This window comes from Pseudoliparis swirei, chromosome 6 (genome assembly GCF_029220125.1).
Source record: "Pseudoliparis swirei isolate HS2019 ecotype Mariana Trench chromosome 6, NWPU_hadal_v1, whole genome shotgun sequence".
Classification (NCBI taxonomy): Eukaryota; Metazoa; Chordata; class Actinopteri; order Perciformes; family Liparidae; genus Pseudoliparis; species Pseudoliparis swirei.
The window spans coordinates 23513682-23532599 of NC_079393.1; the positions used below are offsets into that span (position 1 = coordinate 23513682).

Consider the following 18918-nt stretch of genomic DNA (forward strand, 5'->3'; position numbering starts at 1 on the left):
AAAGTGTTTCCCAATTCGCTTTTGAATGTGATTTATAAGCTTCTCCATATTTGGGCCCATTTGAGCTTGTGTGCTTCATCGTTCGGACAATTTAACGTTCCCAACTTAATGACAGGAGCTAAATTGTAAATCCATTCGAAACCGATTTCAAATGGAAGAACTTCAGGTAGGCTTTCGCTTCAGTTCAGCGAGTGAAGCGTGTTGTTACGCAACACAGGCGACGCCCGAGTGCCGACTCAGCAATGTGACTCTACTCCTTTCTTCCGTCCTTTTTTATGATGCAACTGGGAGACAGACATCACGCTGCGATTAAAGCCGTCCGACTGAGTCGGGGCTCCTATCGACTCCTCGACTCCAGCGCGCTCTCAGCGATACGGATCCAAAGGGAAGCATCAGATGTTGTAGTTGCTGGTGTTCGGTTGCTCATCGCAGACAACCGGCATCAACACCAGAGTGTCTCTCTACACATGCTGTGGTGTAGCCGAGGGAGCCGTTTACAGACTTGATAAAAACGATCAAGATATTAAAAATATTCAGACTGCCACAAATCCAGGAGGTAATCCTCTGCATGAAGGCACGGGCAGTTACTCTCAGACAGAAATCATGTTCATAAAGTGCCAATACTGATTGTATCTGAAGACTTTTTATTAATATTTTCAATCGACAGTATCAGTCAAAAACCAAACATTGAAAATGAAAAATGATATCACATGGCCGTGGAAGAGGAGGGCTTCAGGGCAAACGGGCGGATACAAATCAATGCCAATTCCATCACAGACTATAAATTAGATAAGTTCAAACAGAGATGTCTGCAGTTTCATCTCACTAAATAAATATTGTATCTAATGCAAAGTTGGAAGAGCGAGGGGATGGGGGGGGGGCAAGGTTATCAACGGGTTCAAAAGGTCGTTTCTGTGAAAAAAACTGGGTTTGGGCTTTGGGTCAGGAGTTGCAAGTCAGGCACAGCATGGACGGCATGAGGTCAGAAATAGTCAAAGGAAACGGACGAGGAGCTGAGAAGGGGGAGGAGCTACTGAAGAGGTTTCAGACAGGTGGCAGAGAAATGAGGGTTGGAGGGGGAAGAGCTGCTCTGCGTGCTGACGGTGCACTTATCCTTCGGATGTTGTAACTTTAGGGCGGGGAGGTGGGTGGGAATGACAGGGATGGGGGGGGAGGGGGGTCTGGCACATGCACCTGGTATATGTTGCCAGGCTGTATGTGGGTGTGGTCTCGGGAGAGCAGGGCGGGGCAGGCAGAGAAAAAATGAAAACGCACAAGAGAGAGGAGGGAGTCAAACAATGGGCTCCCTGCAGAGGACGATCTCCAGCTCGCTACGGTAGAGCTTCCCTCCGTCAGACAGGTTCATGATGCTCTCCTTGTAGCCCGCCAGGTTATTCACGTCCACTTCCTGCACGAGAGAGAGAGGGAGGGGGGGGGGGGCGGGGTTAAGATGGAGCCAGTACAACTGAACCAGTGGCCTGAATCAAAGTAAAGATACCAATGCTTTATCTGGAGCCAAACACAACCGGTATTGTCTGGGATGGTGAGATTTTTTTTCAGTCACGCACCATTGATTTTGATGTCAGAAGAGAGAAAGTGAATGTTAGTCCACACAATGATGTCGCAGCGAGAGAGGACCCAAATGCCGACATAACTTCAGCAAAAAACAATATTTATTCCAACAAACTAGACAGGATGACAAAAACGCAGACCAAACAGTAAGAAACAACACTGGGAATGAGACGAACAGGGTTTACATACACAGGCAGGTGAAGGTGATTGGACAACGGGGAACGAGACACAGGTGGACACAATGAGGGCGGGACCAGCAATCACACAGAAGGAAACAATCAGGGCCAGGGCAGACAATCACAGGGAGACAGACGACACAAGGACTTCAAAACAAGACACAAACTCCAGATCATGACAAATGATTGCCCGGCTGCACAAATAGGACCAAAAGAAACCGTGTAACTCTCAAAGCGAACCACAAAGTTTGAAATGCATCACTAACAGTTTCAGGGTAATCATGAAGGTCTTCTGAGAGTCGGTTGTAAGTGAATCACACCCAGACCTCCCAATAAACATTCAACGATGAATTGCAGCCTGGAGAACGTAGTGTCACGGAAAATATATGAATGAAGATCCCCCACATTTTGAGTGAGAGAAAAAACGAGAAAAAAATGAATACGAATAAAGTTATCGCGCAAACAGATCGAGTATATGCTCTCCCTTCACCCCCCCAAAAAAGACGTTGTGCTTAATACAATTATTGCAATATCTTCTGTGAATTGGACCTTCAGCGGTTACAAATGGCGAGCAGTCCCTGGTGCTCTCAGCGGCCGCAATCCATTCTTTGTGGCGGTATCCTCACCATAGAGAAGTACCGTGTAACTTCGGAGCTTTGCTATTGTAGTGTGGAGCTAGTTTGCCTTATTACAGTATTGTAAATAAATTATAAACCTCATATTATGTTAATCCCCACAATGTCATCTAAATATGAGTCCTAGACATTTGGAATATAAGCTCCTGTGACTTGGATGTTTTTCTTTGTTAATTAGATATTAGATATTTATGTGTCTGCATTGGGTTCCTGCTGTTCGGCCTCCTGTGCTGGATTACTTTTCAGTCAGGGCTCACGCCGATACACACATCCTGAATGCATATCATACAACAGGTAGTCAGGTTAACCCTTGTGTTGCCTTCGGGTCAATTTGACCCGATTCAATGTTTCACCCTCCTGTCGCCTTCGGGTCAATATGACCCGATTTAATGTTTAACCCTCCTGTTACCTTTATATTTACTAACATATTTTACCCTTGAGGTCAATATGACCCCAGCTATTAAAATCTCCAGAAAATTATTAGAATTAATATTGTTTTCCAAGTTTAAGTGTGAGGTACTTTATGTTTGTTTGTTGACTCCCGAAAGAACACCGACATTAAACATTGAATCGGGTCAAATTGACCCGAAGGCGACAGGAGGGTTAAATATTGAATCGGGTCAAAATGACCCGAAGGCAACACAAGGGTTAAATAATTTAGTGGTATCAGTAAAGCTTTTAATCGGAGCTTCTCCCGGGGTCTACGAACCCGACCAGATAACATGTTTACTTCTAGTACTGATTCTCTACCATGGAGGCATAGCATGGATCATTAAAGATGCTTAAAATGTATTTCACATGACATCTATTGTTCTCTCCATCCTGGAGAGGGATCCTCCTCTGTGGCTCTCCAGAAGGTTTCTTCCCTTTTTTCCCCGTGAAAGTATTTTTTAATTAAGTTTTTCCTGATCCGATGTGAGGTCAAAGGTCAGGGATGTCGTATGTGTACAGAGTGTAAAGCCCTCTGAGGATAATGTGTAATTTGTGATATTGGGCTATACAAAATAAACTGAATTGAATTCCCCCCCCCCGGGTATATTTAGTTTCTGACACCGCTCAGAACAATACCCACAATGCACAGGGAGTTACAAACCTGACAGGAGCATGAATGATCAGGAGAAACGGCATCAGGTGCCAGAGGTCACAAGCCAGGTCAAAGGTCACTAAAGGTAAAGGGTGCTTATTGTTTGGCGCGGGGTCACAGCTTGGGGTCTCACCTTCTTGTTAGTCTGGTAAAGGTCTCGTAGCAGGGCATCCAACTCCTGCTCGTCAATGTAGCCATTCCCATCCTGAAACAAGTGGACAGAGAACACACCACAGAGAGTCATTTACACCTCGAACATTCAGAGAAAACAGTAATTAAACCGCAGCCGTTAAAACTACAGCTCAACAGTATGCAGCTGCCTGTTTCATCTGATTTCTTTTTTCTTCTATCTTTCATTTTAATATATTTCTTCCTGAACAGTGTGAAGCAGCTATATTTAGATTCTGTGCTTCCTGCTAGTTGTGCCCTGCTCTCTGATGCTCATTCAATATTGCCCGACAGCCATCGCCAATGCACCAGGCACAGGAGCCGCTGGTGAACGATAATATATAAAAAAAGACTTCCCCATTCACAACTCTGTAAAGGGGGTTAGCTGCAAGGCCAATGCACAGCCACGAGTTTTGAGTTTGGGGCCAAGAAATATATCCAAATAGTTAGAAATCTTCCCTTGGCAGGCAGAACAGAAACCATGTTCTGTTCATCCAGGCGCCGTCTCAAGATGACTTCAGAGCCGAGTGGCTTGCCAGTCTTATTTCTTTTTACTTTGGGGAGATGCTCTTTCATGTTTTTACAAAGCTAGACTGAATGTCCCAGATCTAAATATTCCAGAAATAAAGTGTGAATTAGATTTACTGTCACTTTAAGTATGAAAGAAAAGAAAGCAACATCCAGTATCAGCCCGTTTGTCCAAGTTGCAGTAGAAATCGTGAAATTTCAGACATTTTCAAGGCCTCGCACAGTTCTTGGGGGGAGGGGTGGCGGCACCGTGAGCCACGTTAGCGTTCAGCTGACCGGCCGCTCGATGACCGAGTTTCAGCTGCAGACGCTGAGCTCATGACCAAATGATGAAACTAATTACGCCCACAAATGGTGCTGCTCCATTCCCGCAGAGAGTCTCTACATGAATGAGCCGAGGTGGCTCAGAGAGAGAGAGAGAGAGAGAGAACCTGTCTTCAGTAGACACTACCCACCCAAATGCTGTAATTTGACCTTGAGGATTTAAAGGTTCATTGATGACCTTGGAAAGTTAGCACATCACCTGACTTGCTATTTTCTGGAGCTTTCGGTCCTATCACATTCGGTCCTATCACACTTCATTGGCAGGAGGAAATAACAGTGTGGCTCTGTAAAATGTACTTGTCTCCTTACAACAGAACAAAGACTCAAGTCTCAATTTAACAACAAATATTCGACATTGTTTATGAATTAATGCTGACAGTGCAATATGGCACAGCGCTAAGTGCATGGTAGAATGTTGTTCAAACTGAAAATCATACAATGTCAATGACACAGCTTCCAAAGCTACCAAGTTCAAGAAATGTTAACTTTACAAATACAGAGCAGGCTTTCTCACTCAAAGGTCAAGCACTTGTAGTATCCATACTGCATTACTGCGAACATACTCAGATGTTGTATTGTGCATATTTGCCAAACACAATGACAGTTTAAGACAATAGATGTGTCAAGAAGTGGCAGAATCGGGAGTAAACGTATGCATCCCTAGACGATCGCTAACAACCAAGTTAACTGCTGAGTGGTTTATCTCCTCAAAGATTCTCATCGCTACCTAGATTGAGGCAGACGTCGCTCACGCTGACAGAAAGTCTCGCATCGCGTTGCTCCCCGCGGTCCCTCCCCACCGATCTCCTGCTAATGTGGAAGGTGAGCACATGAACCGAGCCGCGGCTCAACCACCCGGAGCTCTTTACAAAGGGACAGGCGTGCCGAGCCTGACTCATTTCCCTCGGTAATTCGGGAGCGCCCGAGGTACGAAACAAAGGAATTTGAATATTCCTGACCTTTACCAAAAGTGGAATCTCCAAAACAAACAACGCTGAGTCACTAGACAGCTTGACCCAGGAGTCCAGACGATGGGTTTTTTCTAGCTCTGATGCATTTTGTTTAAATATACAGCACACGTACGACCTACACCGTGTCACCATGTTAGCATGTTAGCACATCATTATGCACACACGAACCTACCACCCGCATTGAAGCTAGCTCTTATCCCACCGGCCTCAGTTATATGAAGTTTGTATTGACTACTAACTTTAACCAAGAATAAAACTATATATATATATATATACATACATACATATTCAATTAGCACTCAACAACAGCCCACGATCACCTTTAGTGTTTGGTGGGTGTGTATTTATTAAGATGTCACCTACCTTGTCGTAGAAGGTGAAGATGGCATTGAACTGCTCAGTGGTCAACTTGACACCCTTCAAAATAAGCAAGACAAGACCAAAGTTCAACCCCGGCTGCACCACAGCCAGATGTTCAGTGATGCTGATTGTGTGTGTGTAGCTGTTTTTATTTGGCTTTTCTGTCGGCGCCATGTTTTTCTTCAAGTACCTGGAATTTGAGTAGGAAATTCTCCTGAACGGGGAGAAGCCTGCGGGGAGAGAAGGACTTCATTAGCGGACACCAACGTTTGTGAAATTATTCAAATGTGTCTGAAGGTTTATATAGCGAACGGAGGCAAAGTCAAGTTGCACATTACCTCGCCATCTCTGACAGGCCCAGCTTCCCATCTCCATTCAGATCAAACATCTTGAGCTACAAAGCGGAAGCAGAACACAGATAGGAAGGGACAGAGGAGAGAGGATGAAAGGAACTGTTTTTTATAACTTTGTGCCGTCAAGATCGAGGCAAATATGGTCCCGTGCATTTCATTGTTCCGAGAAATGGATGGACGGTTTGCACTTCTTGTCCCGCGGTTCCAAATGTTTATTTTGTAAGCTAAATGTTCTCATTTCTTGAGAAAGAGTTAAAAAAGGGTTTTCAAAAATATTTTTGCTGTGATTTTTTTTATTGCAAATATGTTTGGTTTGAAACCATTAATCTCAAACACAGTTTGTTGACACAGAACTACCACGTGTAATATATTTGTGATAAGTTTAGATTAGGCTATGTCAGAGAATTTATCTGCAGATTGAGGTTCTGATGCATGAGTTCACTACCGCAGGACCTGATAATGATATCGGTGTCTATCTATTATTTATTATTCAGTATCCACTATTATTTGGCAGAAAATATATCAACTTGCTGTTTTCCCTCAATTATCTTGTTCACCATCCGCGGCTATAATAGAGGCACAATGACCGATCTCAGAGTGTGCTGTGGAAACGGCTTCAGAAAACCAGGTCAGTTCAGCTATGGGGCATCCAGGAGGAAGCAGATGTGAGCACATCTGTGCTGCAAACCCACAACCTGCAGGACATGATGGGTCACGGCCACTCAGCCATACAGCGCCGCCGACACCCACCCAATAGGCCTCTCCGGGCAGATGGACGCCTGACATATACATTTCATAAAGACTGCACATGGCTCACGGTGATTCTGTAGGATTCATCGCCGTTTCCCAGATGTCACTTCTGATTTAAGTTAAGCCTCTTATAGCTACGAGAGGCACTGATGCATAATCAGTACCTCATTTGTGGTTTTGCCTGGCGGCAAACCTCCGGTTCTGTAAGGTGAAGCGATTGTGAAAGTGCCTTAAACTTGTCTTCTTGAACTCAGGCGGTGGGTTGCAGAAAGAAGTCCAGTTGTATAGACATCTTTCTCACTTGATTCATCGGTAAACATTGCGGACATGAGATGATGAAATGCAGGGTGTGCTTTAGGGCGAAGCAAACTCGTGTTTGACGGGTCACTAACGTGGCGTTCTCTGGTCCGGGAGCTTTTGTTTGTTTGTTTGTAGTTCCTGGGATGTCACCGTTTCGGTCGCCTACAAATGTTGTATTGAGGGGTTTGGAGAAATTATATTGCATTAGAGACAACTTTATATTTATCGTTGTTCACCTTACTTATTCATTTATCCCCGTGGAATCATTTCAAAGCTTTTTCAGTGTAGAAATCAGAGCAACTTTATGAGTTTAAAGTTGAAGTTTATCGCGCATGACCCCACAGAATGGTGATAACTGGCCATTAACACTTCTGCATCTGGGATTCCTCCTGTGTGTGTGTGTGTGCGTGTATGTGTGTGTGTGTGTGTGTGTGTGTGTGTGTGTGTGTGTGTGTGTGTGTGTGTGTGAGTCTTACGATGGTCTGTGTGTACTCCTGGAGCTTCTTGTCATCGTAGTGTCTGTTAGCCTTCTCCAGCAGGTCGGACAGGAAGCCCTGAGGACAGAGACCCACGGAGATTAAAGAATACAAACATAAATGAGGAAGAAGATGCATGTATGGCACATACAGGGAGCTCATTGAAAACAATATGCTTTTTCTGGTTAACTCTCTTGCTTATTTAAATCATGCACAGTTGAGTTGGGTTTCCACGGCTTTCAGATTGGCTGAAGAAGGAGGAAAAGGAACCAATGAAGAAGGAAAATAGAAAAGACAGGTTAAAATAATGAAAGATAGCATAGAGCAGGGGTGGCCAACACGCGGGGCGAGCCCCTCTGCGGCTCTCTTTGCCTGTCATCATGCTCTTACGTTCATATCTAAGTTTGTGTTTTTTTGTATGTGCGTGTTCGCTATGCTTGAGTTCAATACGGTATTTTTCGTCAAACGCGCATGCGTGAGATGAAAAACGCAAGTTTCCCCCCAGGGCACGGGTCTCAAACTCGTGGGCCAAACGCGGAAAGACCACATCCGAATGTCGAGCGGGCCGTTCTACGGTGGGTTACGCGAATGAAAGTGTCCGAAAATCAAACACTGCACTTACGCCATGAACGCCGCATTATGGGCAGCTGGATGTCCCGCACTATGGCTAAAGTAGTTTACGGTGACGCTTTCGCCAGCCGCCCTCAATTCAGCGGACACGGTGTAAGAGCAGCGTTGCGGAGAACCGCATCCGAATCTCGAACACTCTCTTCGGCTAAGTGGTTTATTGGTGGGCGTTTGATTACTCCAGCCCCCCCCCAAGTGCACCGTTCGATTTTCGGACACCTGTTCTGATTGACACCATGTGAAGGAATTGCTTCGAGTGGCAACAACGGAATTAAGCCAGATTTGAAGAGGATTGTTCAAGGCAAGGAATCCCATAAGTCCCACTATGCAACATGCATAGTAAAAGAAAACGCTATTGTAAATTATTCTATTTTTGTTTGTGGACTTGGTTGAACTGAGATAATGTGTGTTTGTGTGTGTGTGTGAGACAGTGTACACAATGTTCATTGTTGAACATGACAGACCTGTTGTCTTAGTACTGTAGGAGTCCATTTCTGTCATTATCATGTTGGTGTGTGACATTTACAACAAATCTGGCTGATCAGAGGTGTGTGTGTGCGTGTGCAGCACACATGTGTATATGATGGGGCTTTGGTTGCAGTAAAAAAAAAAAAAGCTCTTAGTCTCTGACTGGTTGGCCACCCCTGGCATAGAGTAACACTAATGGGACAAGGACCGGAGGAGGGTGGAAAATAAAGGATGGAGACAGAAAAAAAGCGGTGGAGTGATGTTGTGTTTTTCTATTAAACAACCTGATGTACAAAGGAAATGGTATCGACAGTGTTTCAGTAAACGTAGCAGTCAGTCTCTCACATCACTTGTTCAGTACTTGAGTTGAGACACATGTCTGCTGCCTGCCATCTCATCTGCATCCTTTCCAAAGCTTTCAAAAGGCCACACCTGAGTAACTCATCTGCACCTGGTCAGCTGGAAGAAATGTGATCCCCAAACAACACGAGCAGCTTAATCTGTACTTGATGCGCAGTCGCTGACCCCATTAACGGTCAACTCCCCAGTGCGGAGTGCTCTCCTCTATATAATGTGGCACATTTTTTCAGTGGAGGTGTTGAAGTGAATAATAATAAACAAATGTATATCTGAATCCTCACCTGGAAAGAACACTCATGGACATTGGGGGATTTCCTGTGGAGCCACTTAACTCAGTCAAGTCTGCTGTCTGGCTCTACTGACCCATGTGCTCACACCATTATTAAAATAGACTCACACTGAGACTCAGCAACGAATATTTTGGAAATGTTGTTTATCGGTGGTTCGTTTTATATGAGAGCGGATAAGCATATTCCCTATTTGCCATAACTATTCTTTTCAACAAGCAGATAAAGAATGCATTTTGTATCGTAGGGCAGTTACTTATAACACAAACAAATGCAGAGGGTTATTTTTGTCTTTTTCTTTCCTTTCTTTTATTAGTGCATCTGGGAGGTGATAAATAGAAACATTGCATCCACACTTTTACACTCAAAATTAATTAAAGGTGTGGAAAATACATCCGGGGAAAGACGTAAACAGAACAACATGACGACTACAGTAATATACAAATACAATATAATAGGAAAGACAACGAATACGCTTTAAGTAGCTACAGTTTAGGTTGAGTGCTCTGCTTTTAAGCATTTTAATTTGGATTTGAATGTGTGTGTGTGTGTGTGTGTGTTGGGGGGAGGGGAATAATGAAAAAAAGACAATAAAAGGAGGAATAAGTATGACAAAGTAAACAGGCATATTTGTATCATTGGTTATGCTTGCTGCTAGGATTCAGATGTAGGTATAAAATCATGTATTTCAGGGACACAATATGTTAAACGGAGTCATAACGAACCTTCAACTCATTCGCTTCAATGTAGCCGCTGCGGTCTGTGTCATATCGCCGCCATGCCTGCAAGAAATCAACAGCGCACAAGAAACATTGGATTGAAAGCAGTTTTTTTCCCGGCGCAGCTGTTCAAAGCGCAAAGACATTTACATTTATTTCTCCCTATACATAACCCCCCCCCCCCCTGCAGCTGAACCCCCAGCTTGCTCTTTAACTGAGCTAACGGGGAAATTTTTCTCTGGTGCAGAGCAGAAATCGTGCCGTGGGGGTCGACCGCAGAAGCCCCGGGCCGTCACTGTAACCAGACGGTCTTCACTGCGGTCCCGCCCGCCCCGCATCCAGAGCCGAGGGGGCGGCCAGAGACGGGGAGAGAAAGTCATTTTAATGAATGTTTTAATCTAGCAGCTGTCCCTGTCCGAAGAAGGGGCTCCTTATCAAAGATGGATGGCCTCCCGCCCTTCTCCTTCTTCTCCTCCTCCCCCTGGCCCTCTGCTCCTCCTCTGGGCTCGGCGAAGAGGAGTTAGTGGCGTTATCCATTATATATGAGTCTGAAAATAGAAGGCTCTGCTTCCTCATTCTAACTCTTTGAAAAACCTCTCTGCCCACTTCCTCCTCCCCGCACCCTTCAACAAAGACTGATTAATCCCCCTCTCTTGTTTTATGCTCTCAAACTCCGGTTCTCAATTTCCCATCGACATTTCATTTACGTGCTCTCTGTTCCTGCGTTCCCTTGTTCGCCGCCTGCATCCTTCCCTCTCCACACACCTTCATTCATCCTCCTCCCGTTTCATTATTCATTTTCAATATGACACAGGAGACAAGGGACAGCCTCTTCCCGTCATGTAATTGGTTTCTCATTGGCTCCGTCCTTTCATCGCGGCATTTCGTCCATGAAATCTGCCATTTTCTGATCTTCCACAGCTATTTTGTGGAATAAATTAGTTCCCTTATTTCTGGTACATTTCAAAACACGTCTCGCTCTCCTGAGGGCTTTTTGTTACCCATACAATCATTCATTGTTCACAATTAGCAGCTGCACCAAATGTGTTTACGCCGTACTTTGAACTCTTCATATAGCCGAGACATTTTTTCTTAGAGGTGAATTTAAGAAATTGTGTAAAAATCGAGAAAATGACGCCGGACCCCACAGGGTAAACACACAGCTCCGCTGTAATACACGAGCAGCACTGGACAGTCTTGGGTTTTGCTCGTAATTCACACAGGGTTAGCTTTGTGTGTCGCTAATGTGTCGTTCGCTATATGGATTTAAGCGCTGTGCTAACTCACTTTGACGAAGACGTTAGACTTGTTCGGAACAACTGTTAAAAGGTTTCAGCATAAACCGCTGGAAACCTTCCCACTGGCTAGTTCCCAGTGGTCTTCCTGGCTTTCTTCCGCTAATTCAAGCGTCATATCGCTGTTTGTGTAAGCTAGTTGTCGTTTTCTCTTCCTTGCTAGCTTTCAGTAAAGCTGCCTCAAAAGTACAGCCTGATGTTTTACTACAGATTCTATATGTTTTCTACATTTACAATTTCCAAGGCATGAAGTTGACGTGTTTTGGGTAACCATGATTGACGTTCACACTGGATGTGGGAGTGGTGAACACCAGCTCCGCTGCAAAGCTCTTCGGTTCTCCATGAATCTTTTGGGGAAACACATTCAGCCTCAATAATAAACGCAGTGCACTTGCGCATAACACACCAAAGGTAACGGTTCACAAATAAATTAGCTCCATCCTTTGAAGCTAACCCCGTTTTGCTGCCGAAACAACGCAAGGAGCAAAGATTCAATCTATTCACACCTCCTTTTGACGCACCGCAGCTGACCTTTTCAAGCCACTTTGGGCTCAGCCCGTTCTACCGTCAACGTTCATGATGGGCCGTGAAGTGTGCTTCCTCGTTCTGAGATTCAACTGCTAAACCTTTAACAGAAGAAAACGGGCAACCATGTGCGATGGCAGGAAGTCTGCGGTTTTCTCTCCAGGCAACGCCGGCTTATTTCACTAATTAGTACACCTTTAACCATACACGTGGAATTAATCCGTGAAATGAGCTGGTCGGCCACAGTGAGAACATGCAGGCTGTCTCACCCCCCCCCCCGGGTGACTGACTGGTCTATAATGTATGGTGGGTTTAAGGAAGTGTTTCCTGACTAATGGCATTTCTAAGTGAAACAAAAAAAGCCTTTGCATAAAAATCATTGCAAAGAACCTTTCAAATGACAGAGTGGGAACAGCAGCTTTGCATAAAACAAATACATATATTTATATATATACACCACCCCATCCACACACACTCAGAGACACTTTCTTACCGCCATGAACTCAGCACTGGAGCTGACAAACTCTCTGAAGCAGAGCAGGAAGTTCTCTTCTGTTGGAAGAATCTGGGCCAGCTAGAGAGGGAAACGACAGGAGAACGAGAGATGTGAGAACACAAGATGGTGGGACTGATGTGCTGGGAGAGAAGAGACGACGAAGGGGAGCTTTTTGTCTGCAAAGCCTCAAATGGCCAACTCTGACATAAATAATAGAGCTGTGCCTAAGTAAGTTTTGGGTTCATACGAAGCCTTTGCACCTGATATTTTACTCCTACAACTGAATCTTAAACTCATTCTCAGATTTTCCATGCGGCCGGTGGATTATTGACGGTGCAGAAGAGGCTCCTTCTTGCATCTCTTTCAAATCACGACCCGAAAATGGTCAAATCGAAGGAAAGCAACGTGCCAAAGTGACACTCCGTTAAAACCATCAAGACTGTATTTATGCAGTCGATCGGAGTATTGATCAAGCCTTGTGCTGCATTGTTACGGCTCTGTGAATTATCTGAGCTGTTTTTCTTCATAGAAGAGCAGTGGTCCCTTGTTTTCAGCCTTTATGCTAAGCTAAGCCCAGAATGTCAGTAGCCTATACTCCTTTAATGAAAACTACAAGATTCAAAGTAAGTGACTGTGGGTCAGTGGTTAGCAGGTCAGTCTTTCAATCAGGGGGTTGGCAGTTCAATCCCCGCCCTAGTCGATGTGTCCTTGAGCAAGACGCTTAATCCCGAATTGCTCCCTGTATCTGTGTCTGCGGTGTACGAATGTAACATGACAGTAAGTCGCTTTGTGGAGCTAAAATGAAATGTAAAGTCAGAGCACAAAAAGAAGTAGCGCCTTACCTCTGACAACTCAATTCGTCCATCTTTGTTCTTGTCGAACTTCTGCATGAACTCATTCATCTTTTCTCTGAATATGGGGTTTGAAGGGTCCTGTAAAACATTTACACTCAATACAAGTGAAACCTTACTGGCCAGTATGCGTTTAATCTCTGGTCCTTGAACTCACCACCCCTGCTCCTTTCCGGGCAATCTCCAACTCCCTGAAGAAGTTCTCCAGCTCCTTCCCCTCGATGTAGCCATTACCTGGGAGACACACAGAGCCGCAACCATCCGTCACCGCAACATACCACATAGGGCGCAATTCAGGGTAATTAGGAAAGAAACATCTGCACAGATGTGGTCACATGTGTCAAACAGATCCCAGCGTGGCTCTGTTTGTCTCCGGTATTGATCCAAACATGAGCCTTCACCAGCAACTCTCTTCCTTCCCCCTCTGGTTCTGCGGATTAGACTATTGACTGACACGGTGCACACTGATCACTCCTCAAAGATTGTGTTTCGCAGGATTGTATGCGAGATGGTTTTATATGGAAAGTTGCTTTTTGGGGCGAGTTTTTCGAAGGCGATGATCCACGGGCATGCTTCTTTTATTCCACGGAGATCAATACGGCTGACAGCGGGGAGTTTGTCAAATGGGACGAATCAATATGGATAACAGTGTACTGGTATCCAGTTCTACCAGATTATTTTCCTCTTTTTTCCATCCAGACTTGTCAAAGGAACTGACGTTTTCAAGCGTTTTGACCCTGTTTCGCTGAACGCTGTCAATCATGTTGACACACAAAGTGTTACCTGTGTCCAGTGGGGCTTCACCCGGAGAAGATGTCCAGCACATTTCATCGGATTCCATCATAACAATGAAGTTGATTGTCTTCCTATCTCGTTTCATGCTTACTCCTGGTGCACTGCATGCCCTGACAGAACCTATTCAGAGGGCTAAATGTGTGGGCCCGCTTCACCCAGGTAGCCTGTGAGCCTGTGCCAACATCCCATCAACAAGCTCGCTGAATGGCTGGACAGATGGCTCCAAACGATGTGACTAGCTGCTTCAATAAAACCCTGGAAGGGAGAGCTGCCTCATTAAACTCTAACAAACATTATTATGCCATCCACTTCCTCTCCTCTTCCTCTCACTCTCTGTCATCTTTCTTTTCTAGCTCCTTTTCCCTATATCCAAATCAACATCTTGACGTCTTTGTTCTATCCATGGACATTTTAGTGTGTGTTTGTGTGTGTGTGTGTTTGGGGGGGGGGGGGGGGGGGCTTGGGTAATGCAAGCGTTCCTCAGAGAAATGCCCCACTGCTGTCGAGCATCCCTCCCGTGGGTCTTATTGACATTTAGCGCAGTGAAGAGCAACGGCCTGCTTGAGAGAGTAAGATGTGATTAACTACAACGCAAACGGCATAAAATGACAATAAAAATAGATTTATGAACAGATTACGCCGGAGCGCTGTCACACCTTCAATACATGCGGCCCAAGATCCATACACCCCATAATGTCTGTGGGTACGGGAGCATCGGGATAAGATCTTATTTTCTCATTTAGCCTCTAAGACACAACAATATGCTAAAATTTATTTTGTCTTTCTTTTTATATGAAATGTTGCAGCACACACTCACACAGACACACACACACACACACACACACACACACAAAGCTTCGCTTCCAGCAGATGGCTGACTTCAACGCACAGTCTGACCTCATTTTGGGACTACAGATGAAAAATAGCCTCTTGGCTAACTCTGGCACATTTACTGCAATGTTTTTATCAATGTGCACTGTCCCTTATTAAATAAACCATTAAAAAAAAATTTTATTATAATAATCACTCATATTTAAATGTGCGATAACTCGTTTCATATGTGGCTTTGGTCCCTCCGCCCTTAAAGCTCGCCCCAACCGGCGAGATAAAAGGTTAAGGAAACCACTTTTGGCCCAAAGACACACTCTTCATGGATGCTGCGTCATGACAGTCCCAGGAGACGCCGGTACAGGAGCCTCAGGCCTCCGGTTCTGATTCTAAAATTCTACCCCAACACAGGAAAACTCTCAAAGTGGGCAGCTGTGCCAAACTCAGTGCATATTTAAAGCCGATATCTATGAAGAGCATTTCCCTTTCAAAGGGAGTGCGGTCCCGTCTATTCAAATTAGTTTTTTTGTGTGGAGACCACACAGGGTCAAGTCCAGGAAGTGTATTTTACTCGATGCTGCCAAATTTCAAACAGTGAAGGTTGATAACAAAATACAATAAATAATTGACAGAAAACGCTCTTTAATTAGCAAAAGTAACTGCAGTTGTGATTTAATTGAGAAGACCTGACAAAGACAGCAGAGGAGAGAGAGAGAGAGAGAGAGAGAGAGAGAGAGAGAGAGAGATAAAGATGAGAGGGACTCAGAGCGGAGGAGCAGCAGGGGAAGCAATCCAGATGAGACTTGATCCTGGGCCAACAGGGGAATATATGTGGTTTCATCATCTCTGGGTGCATCGCCTCCCGTGTATTTTAATCTGCAACTAAAGGAGATGTTTACTCAATCGGAGCAAGCAAATTAGCTCTCCTCCTCCTCCTCTTCCTCCTCTCTTTCTTTCTGCCGAGCCAGAAGACACTCCCAGTAATGAGCGCAGAAATCAAAACGCTGTAGCCAAATCTGTTGGCGCTCCCCGGCTGCATTTGATTTGCAAAGTGGCCTCGCTGCAGAGCACATGTATGTAAAGCGCCTCGGGCCTCAGACACCTGGGAGGCGGTGGCACCGAAGACCATCGGTCGAGGGAAACGGACGAGAGAGTGGAAACAAACACAAAAAAACTATACGCTGATGGCAACTTTGGCTGCCATCAGCGTTCATATGTGGAGGAGACCGACTCCTCAGTCAGCCCTGATTTCCCCGCAGAATACATTTCAGCGTGTGTGTGTGTGTGTGCAAGCATCAAAACAGATTGCATTAACAACGAAATCCCAGGAGTTATGTGTGTGTGTGTGTAGTAAAACAAACGTGTGCGAGACTGAGGTCTTTTTGTTTACTTATTACCGGTTGCGGCCGAAGGGGTCAGAGTGGTCATTGATGTGCATGTTACAGTCTGAGTTTTTAAAAGACCCCCCCCCCACCCATCCCCTCCCCTCAAAAAAGGGTTTTCCTTTCTCAGGATGGGTTCATCAGTTCACAACATGCCCTTAAACCATAAAGGATGTCCATAACCAGGCTCATTAAGCAGCTTTGTGTGCCAGCAGAGACAAGTGTTGAGGAATTTATTGGGGATGGGGGGGGGGGGGATAAATATATTTGCATTGCAGAGCCAGGAAGATCAGATGATTGATGAAAAGATCCGCTTGATTACACATATATGGGAAAATTTCACATTCACAGGTATCACATCTACACATAAACCAATATTCGTATATACTATCCTCCCCCTGCACGAGGAGCACCACCTCCTGACATCAATAGACACCAATGACTTGTGTAAAGGAAACATTCCACAACATGTCAATGAGCAAACCCTCAGGAGACCAGATGAGTGCGAAATAAAGCGAAATGAACAGGACGCAGAACGATACTCGCCTTGTGAGGCTCACTGAATATTTTAAATATATAGTCTTTAAATAACCCTTTTGAATATTTTATTTGAAGGCTTGTCGCGAGGAATCGGGCAACCGCCTGTACAGCTGAGTGAATAAAAAAGATGATAAAATCCCGGGGCGTCGGGAGTGGTCGCGCATCATAAAATACATTTTGGAAGACGTCGAACTTTCTTTTTTTTCTTGAGTGGTTGCGGTGCTTCAATATGAATATCCAGACTGTGAGCTACCGGCTCTACACTTTACACCTGGACATGTCGCGTGTTGGCTCTTTTACTAGGATCACACCGGGAGCAAAACGATAATATCACTAATGAAAGACAAGGTGCACGTTATAATATTCAGAATGCTATATTACATTATCTCTCATCCTAAAAAGTCACTTTAATACGCCAAAACGCCGAATAAATATATGTTTTTACTATATATATATATATATATATATGTATATATGTATTATATATGTATTATATATATGTATATATACATATATATTATATGCGTTATAACGGGTTTACTCTTATTATAGGAGGAAGCATGTTAGTCTTGGTTCCATTCATCTCCCCGTGTGATATGCACCTTCAATGGGCTACATTTGACAGCACTGACAGTCTCTGTGATCCAGTATTCTTTGGTGATTTTTCAGATTGCGATTACTTTTAGGAAGGAGGATGTGGAAAAAGAAGAAAAAAGAAGAAAGAAGAAAGAAAGAAGAGGCTGTCCTACCGTCAGCGTCGAAATGTTTCCAAATTTCGAGGAACTGGGACGCGGTGACCTCGGCCAGGTGCAGGTGAGGCGGCTGAGCTTTGTTGGCCATGATGCTTCTCGAACGGATGCTGCTTGCAGGTCAGTAGCCAGAAAAAAATCCTCCACGAACTTTTCTGTGTCTCGTGTTCAAACAAACCCCCTGACTGTGGCCCCGGCGCGCCGCCCGCCGCTTTTTAACCCCGGCGGAGGAGCCGCAGCGGCGCGCCTCTGCCGCTGGGGGCGCGCGCCCCACCGGCAACACATCCATCTGAGTCAGCTTCAACCCTCCCTCCCTCTCTCTCTCTCACTCTCACTCTCTCTCTCTCTCTCTCTCTCTCTCTCTCTATCTCTCTCTCTCTCTCTGCGTTTAAGCTTGATGTGGCTGTGTGTGATAGGACGTCTTGGGCACTGCAGTGGACAGATTGAAGGTGTGTGTGTGTGCGTGTGTGTGTGAGGGAGCGAGAGAGAGATGCAGATAGTTTGGTTGTTGCATCATCATCCTTTACAGTAGATCATGTGTGTGTGTACGTGTGTGTGTGTGTGTGTTTGTGTGTGATCCAGTGCATGTGGATTTATATATGCACGTGAAATAGATGCATGTGTGTGTGTGTGTTTGTGTGTGTGCTGACTGAGTGTGTTCGTCCCTTACATGTGTGAATAGTGTGCAGCTCCCTGAGTGTGCGAGGCTTCACAGACTTAATTAGAGCTCACACACTAATCACATTTCCCACACTGCCTGCAGCCGGCCGTGATTAGCCCACATAATGAATGTAAATTCTGAAAGAAAAGAAGGAAAAAAAGGAAAAATAACTGTCATTAATGACCAGGCTGATGTGCGGAGGGGTAGTCAAAGCTACTGGATCCTATTATGGAGATTTTAAAAAAAGTACTCGATATTTCTTCAACTCATTTGCTCCACGAAGTGATAATATTCAGGGTAATAAGACTGTAATGAGGAGGAGAGCAAGAAGATATTTCTGCTGTTGGGTGGAATCTGCAAACAAATACATATTTTTAAACTGTGAAGAAAAAGAGAATCAATATTTTAACTGTCTCACATGTGTTAAAAGTAGAAGTCATTCATGTTAGTGCCTACTCCTGTGCTTGCTATGCTAGGATGTACAAATGTCCTTTTGCGCATTCAGTTGTGTCATTTAAGATCAACTTTACGATGTCAGATTTAGGCAGTCCAAGAAAAGGCAAAGGGCTGTTTGACTATTGTTGTCCCACAAACAATTACAACGAGTAGCAGGACTTTATGTGGCTTCTACGATTAAA

The 18918-nt window shown here is 44.7% G+C and overlaps 1 protein-coding gene across 1 annotated transcript; it reads right to left on the bottom strand.

Moving 5' to 3' along the window:
• Window positions 1-621: 621 nt before the first annotated feature.
• Window positions 622-17797, bottom strand: calb2a (calbindin 2a). Its single transcript, XM_056415853.1, has 11 exons — window positions 17620-17797; window positions 13483-13559; window positions 13317-13406; window positions 12472-12552; window positions 10165-10221; window positions 7698-7775; window positions 6157-6212; window positions 6009-6048; window positions 5822-5875; window positions 3601-3672; window positions 622-1408 (listed from the first exon to the last, which is right to left on the bottom strand). The coding sequence occupies exons 1-11, from the start codon at window positions 17708-17710 to the stop codon at window positions 1292-1294; spliced, it is 813 nt and encodes a 270-aa protein (XP_056271828.1). The 5' UTR covers window positions 17711-17797; the 3' UTR covers window positions 622-1291.
• Window positions 17798-18918: the final 1121 nt, after the last annotated feature.

What these genes read in the sequence shown, in the direction of transcription:
- calb2a (XM_056415853.1), bottom strand. Translation starts at nt 17,710, where the DNA reads ATGGCCAACAAAGCTCAGCCGCCTCACCTGCACCTGGCCGAGGTCACC. An exon ending in GAAACATTTCGACGCTGACG is followed by an intron (nt 13,560 to 17,619) that starts GTAGGACAGCCT and finishes TGTGTCTCCCAG; the next exon opens with GTAATGGCTACATCGAGGGG. An exon ending in AGGAGTACACACAGACCATC is followed by an intron (nt 6,213 to 7,697) that starts GTAAGACTCACA and finishes TCCGCTTTGTAG; the next exon opens with CTCAAGATGTTTGATCTGAA.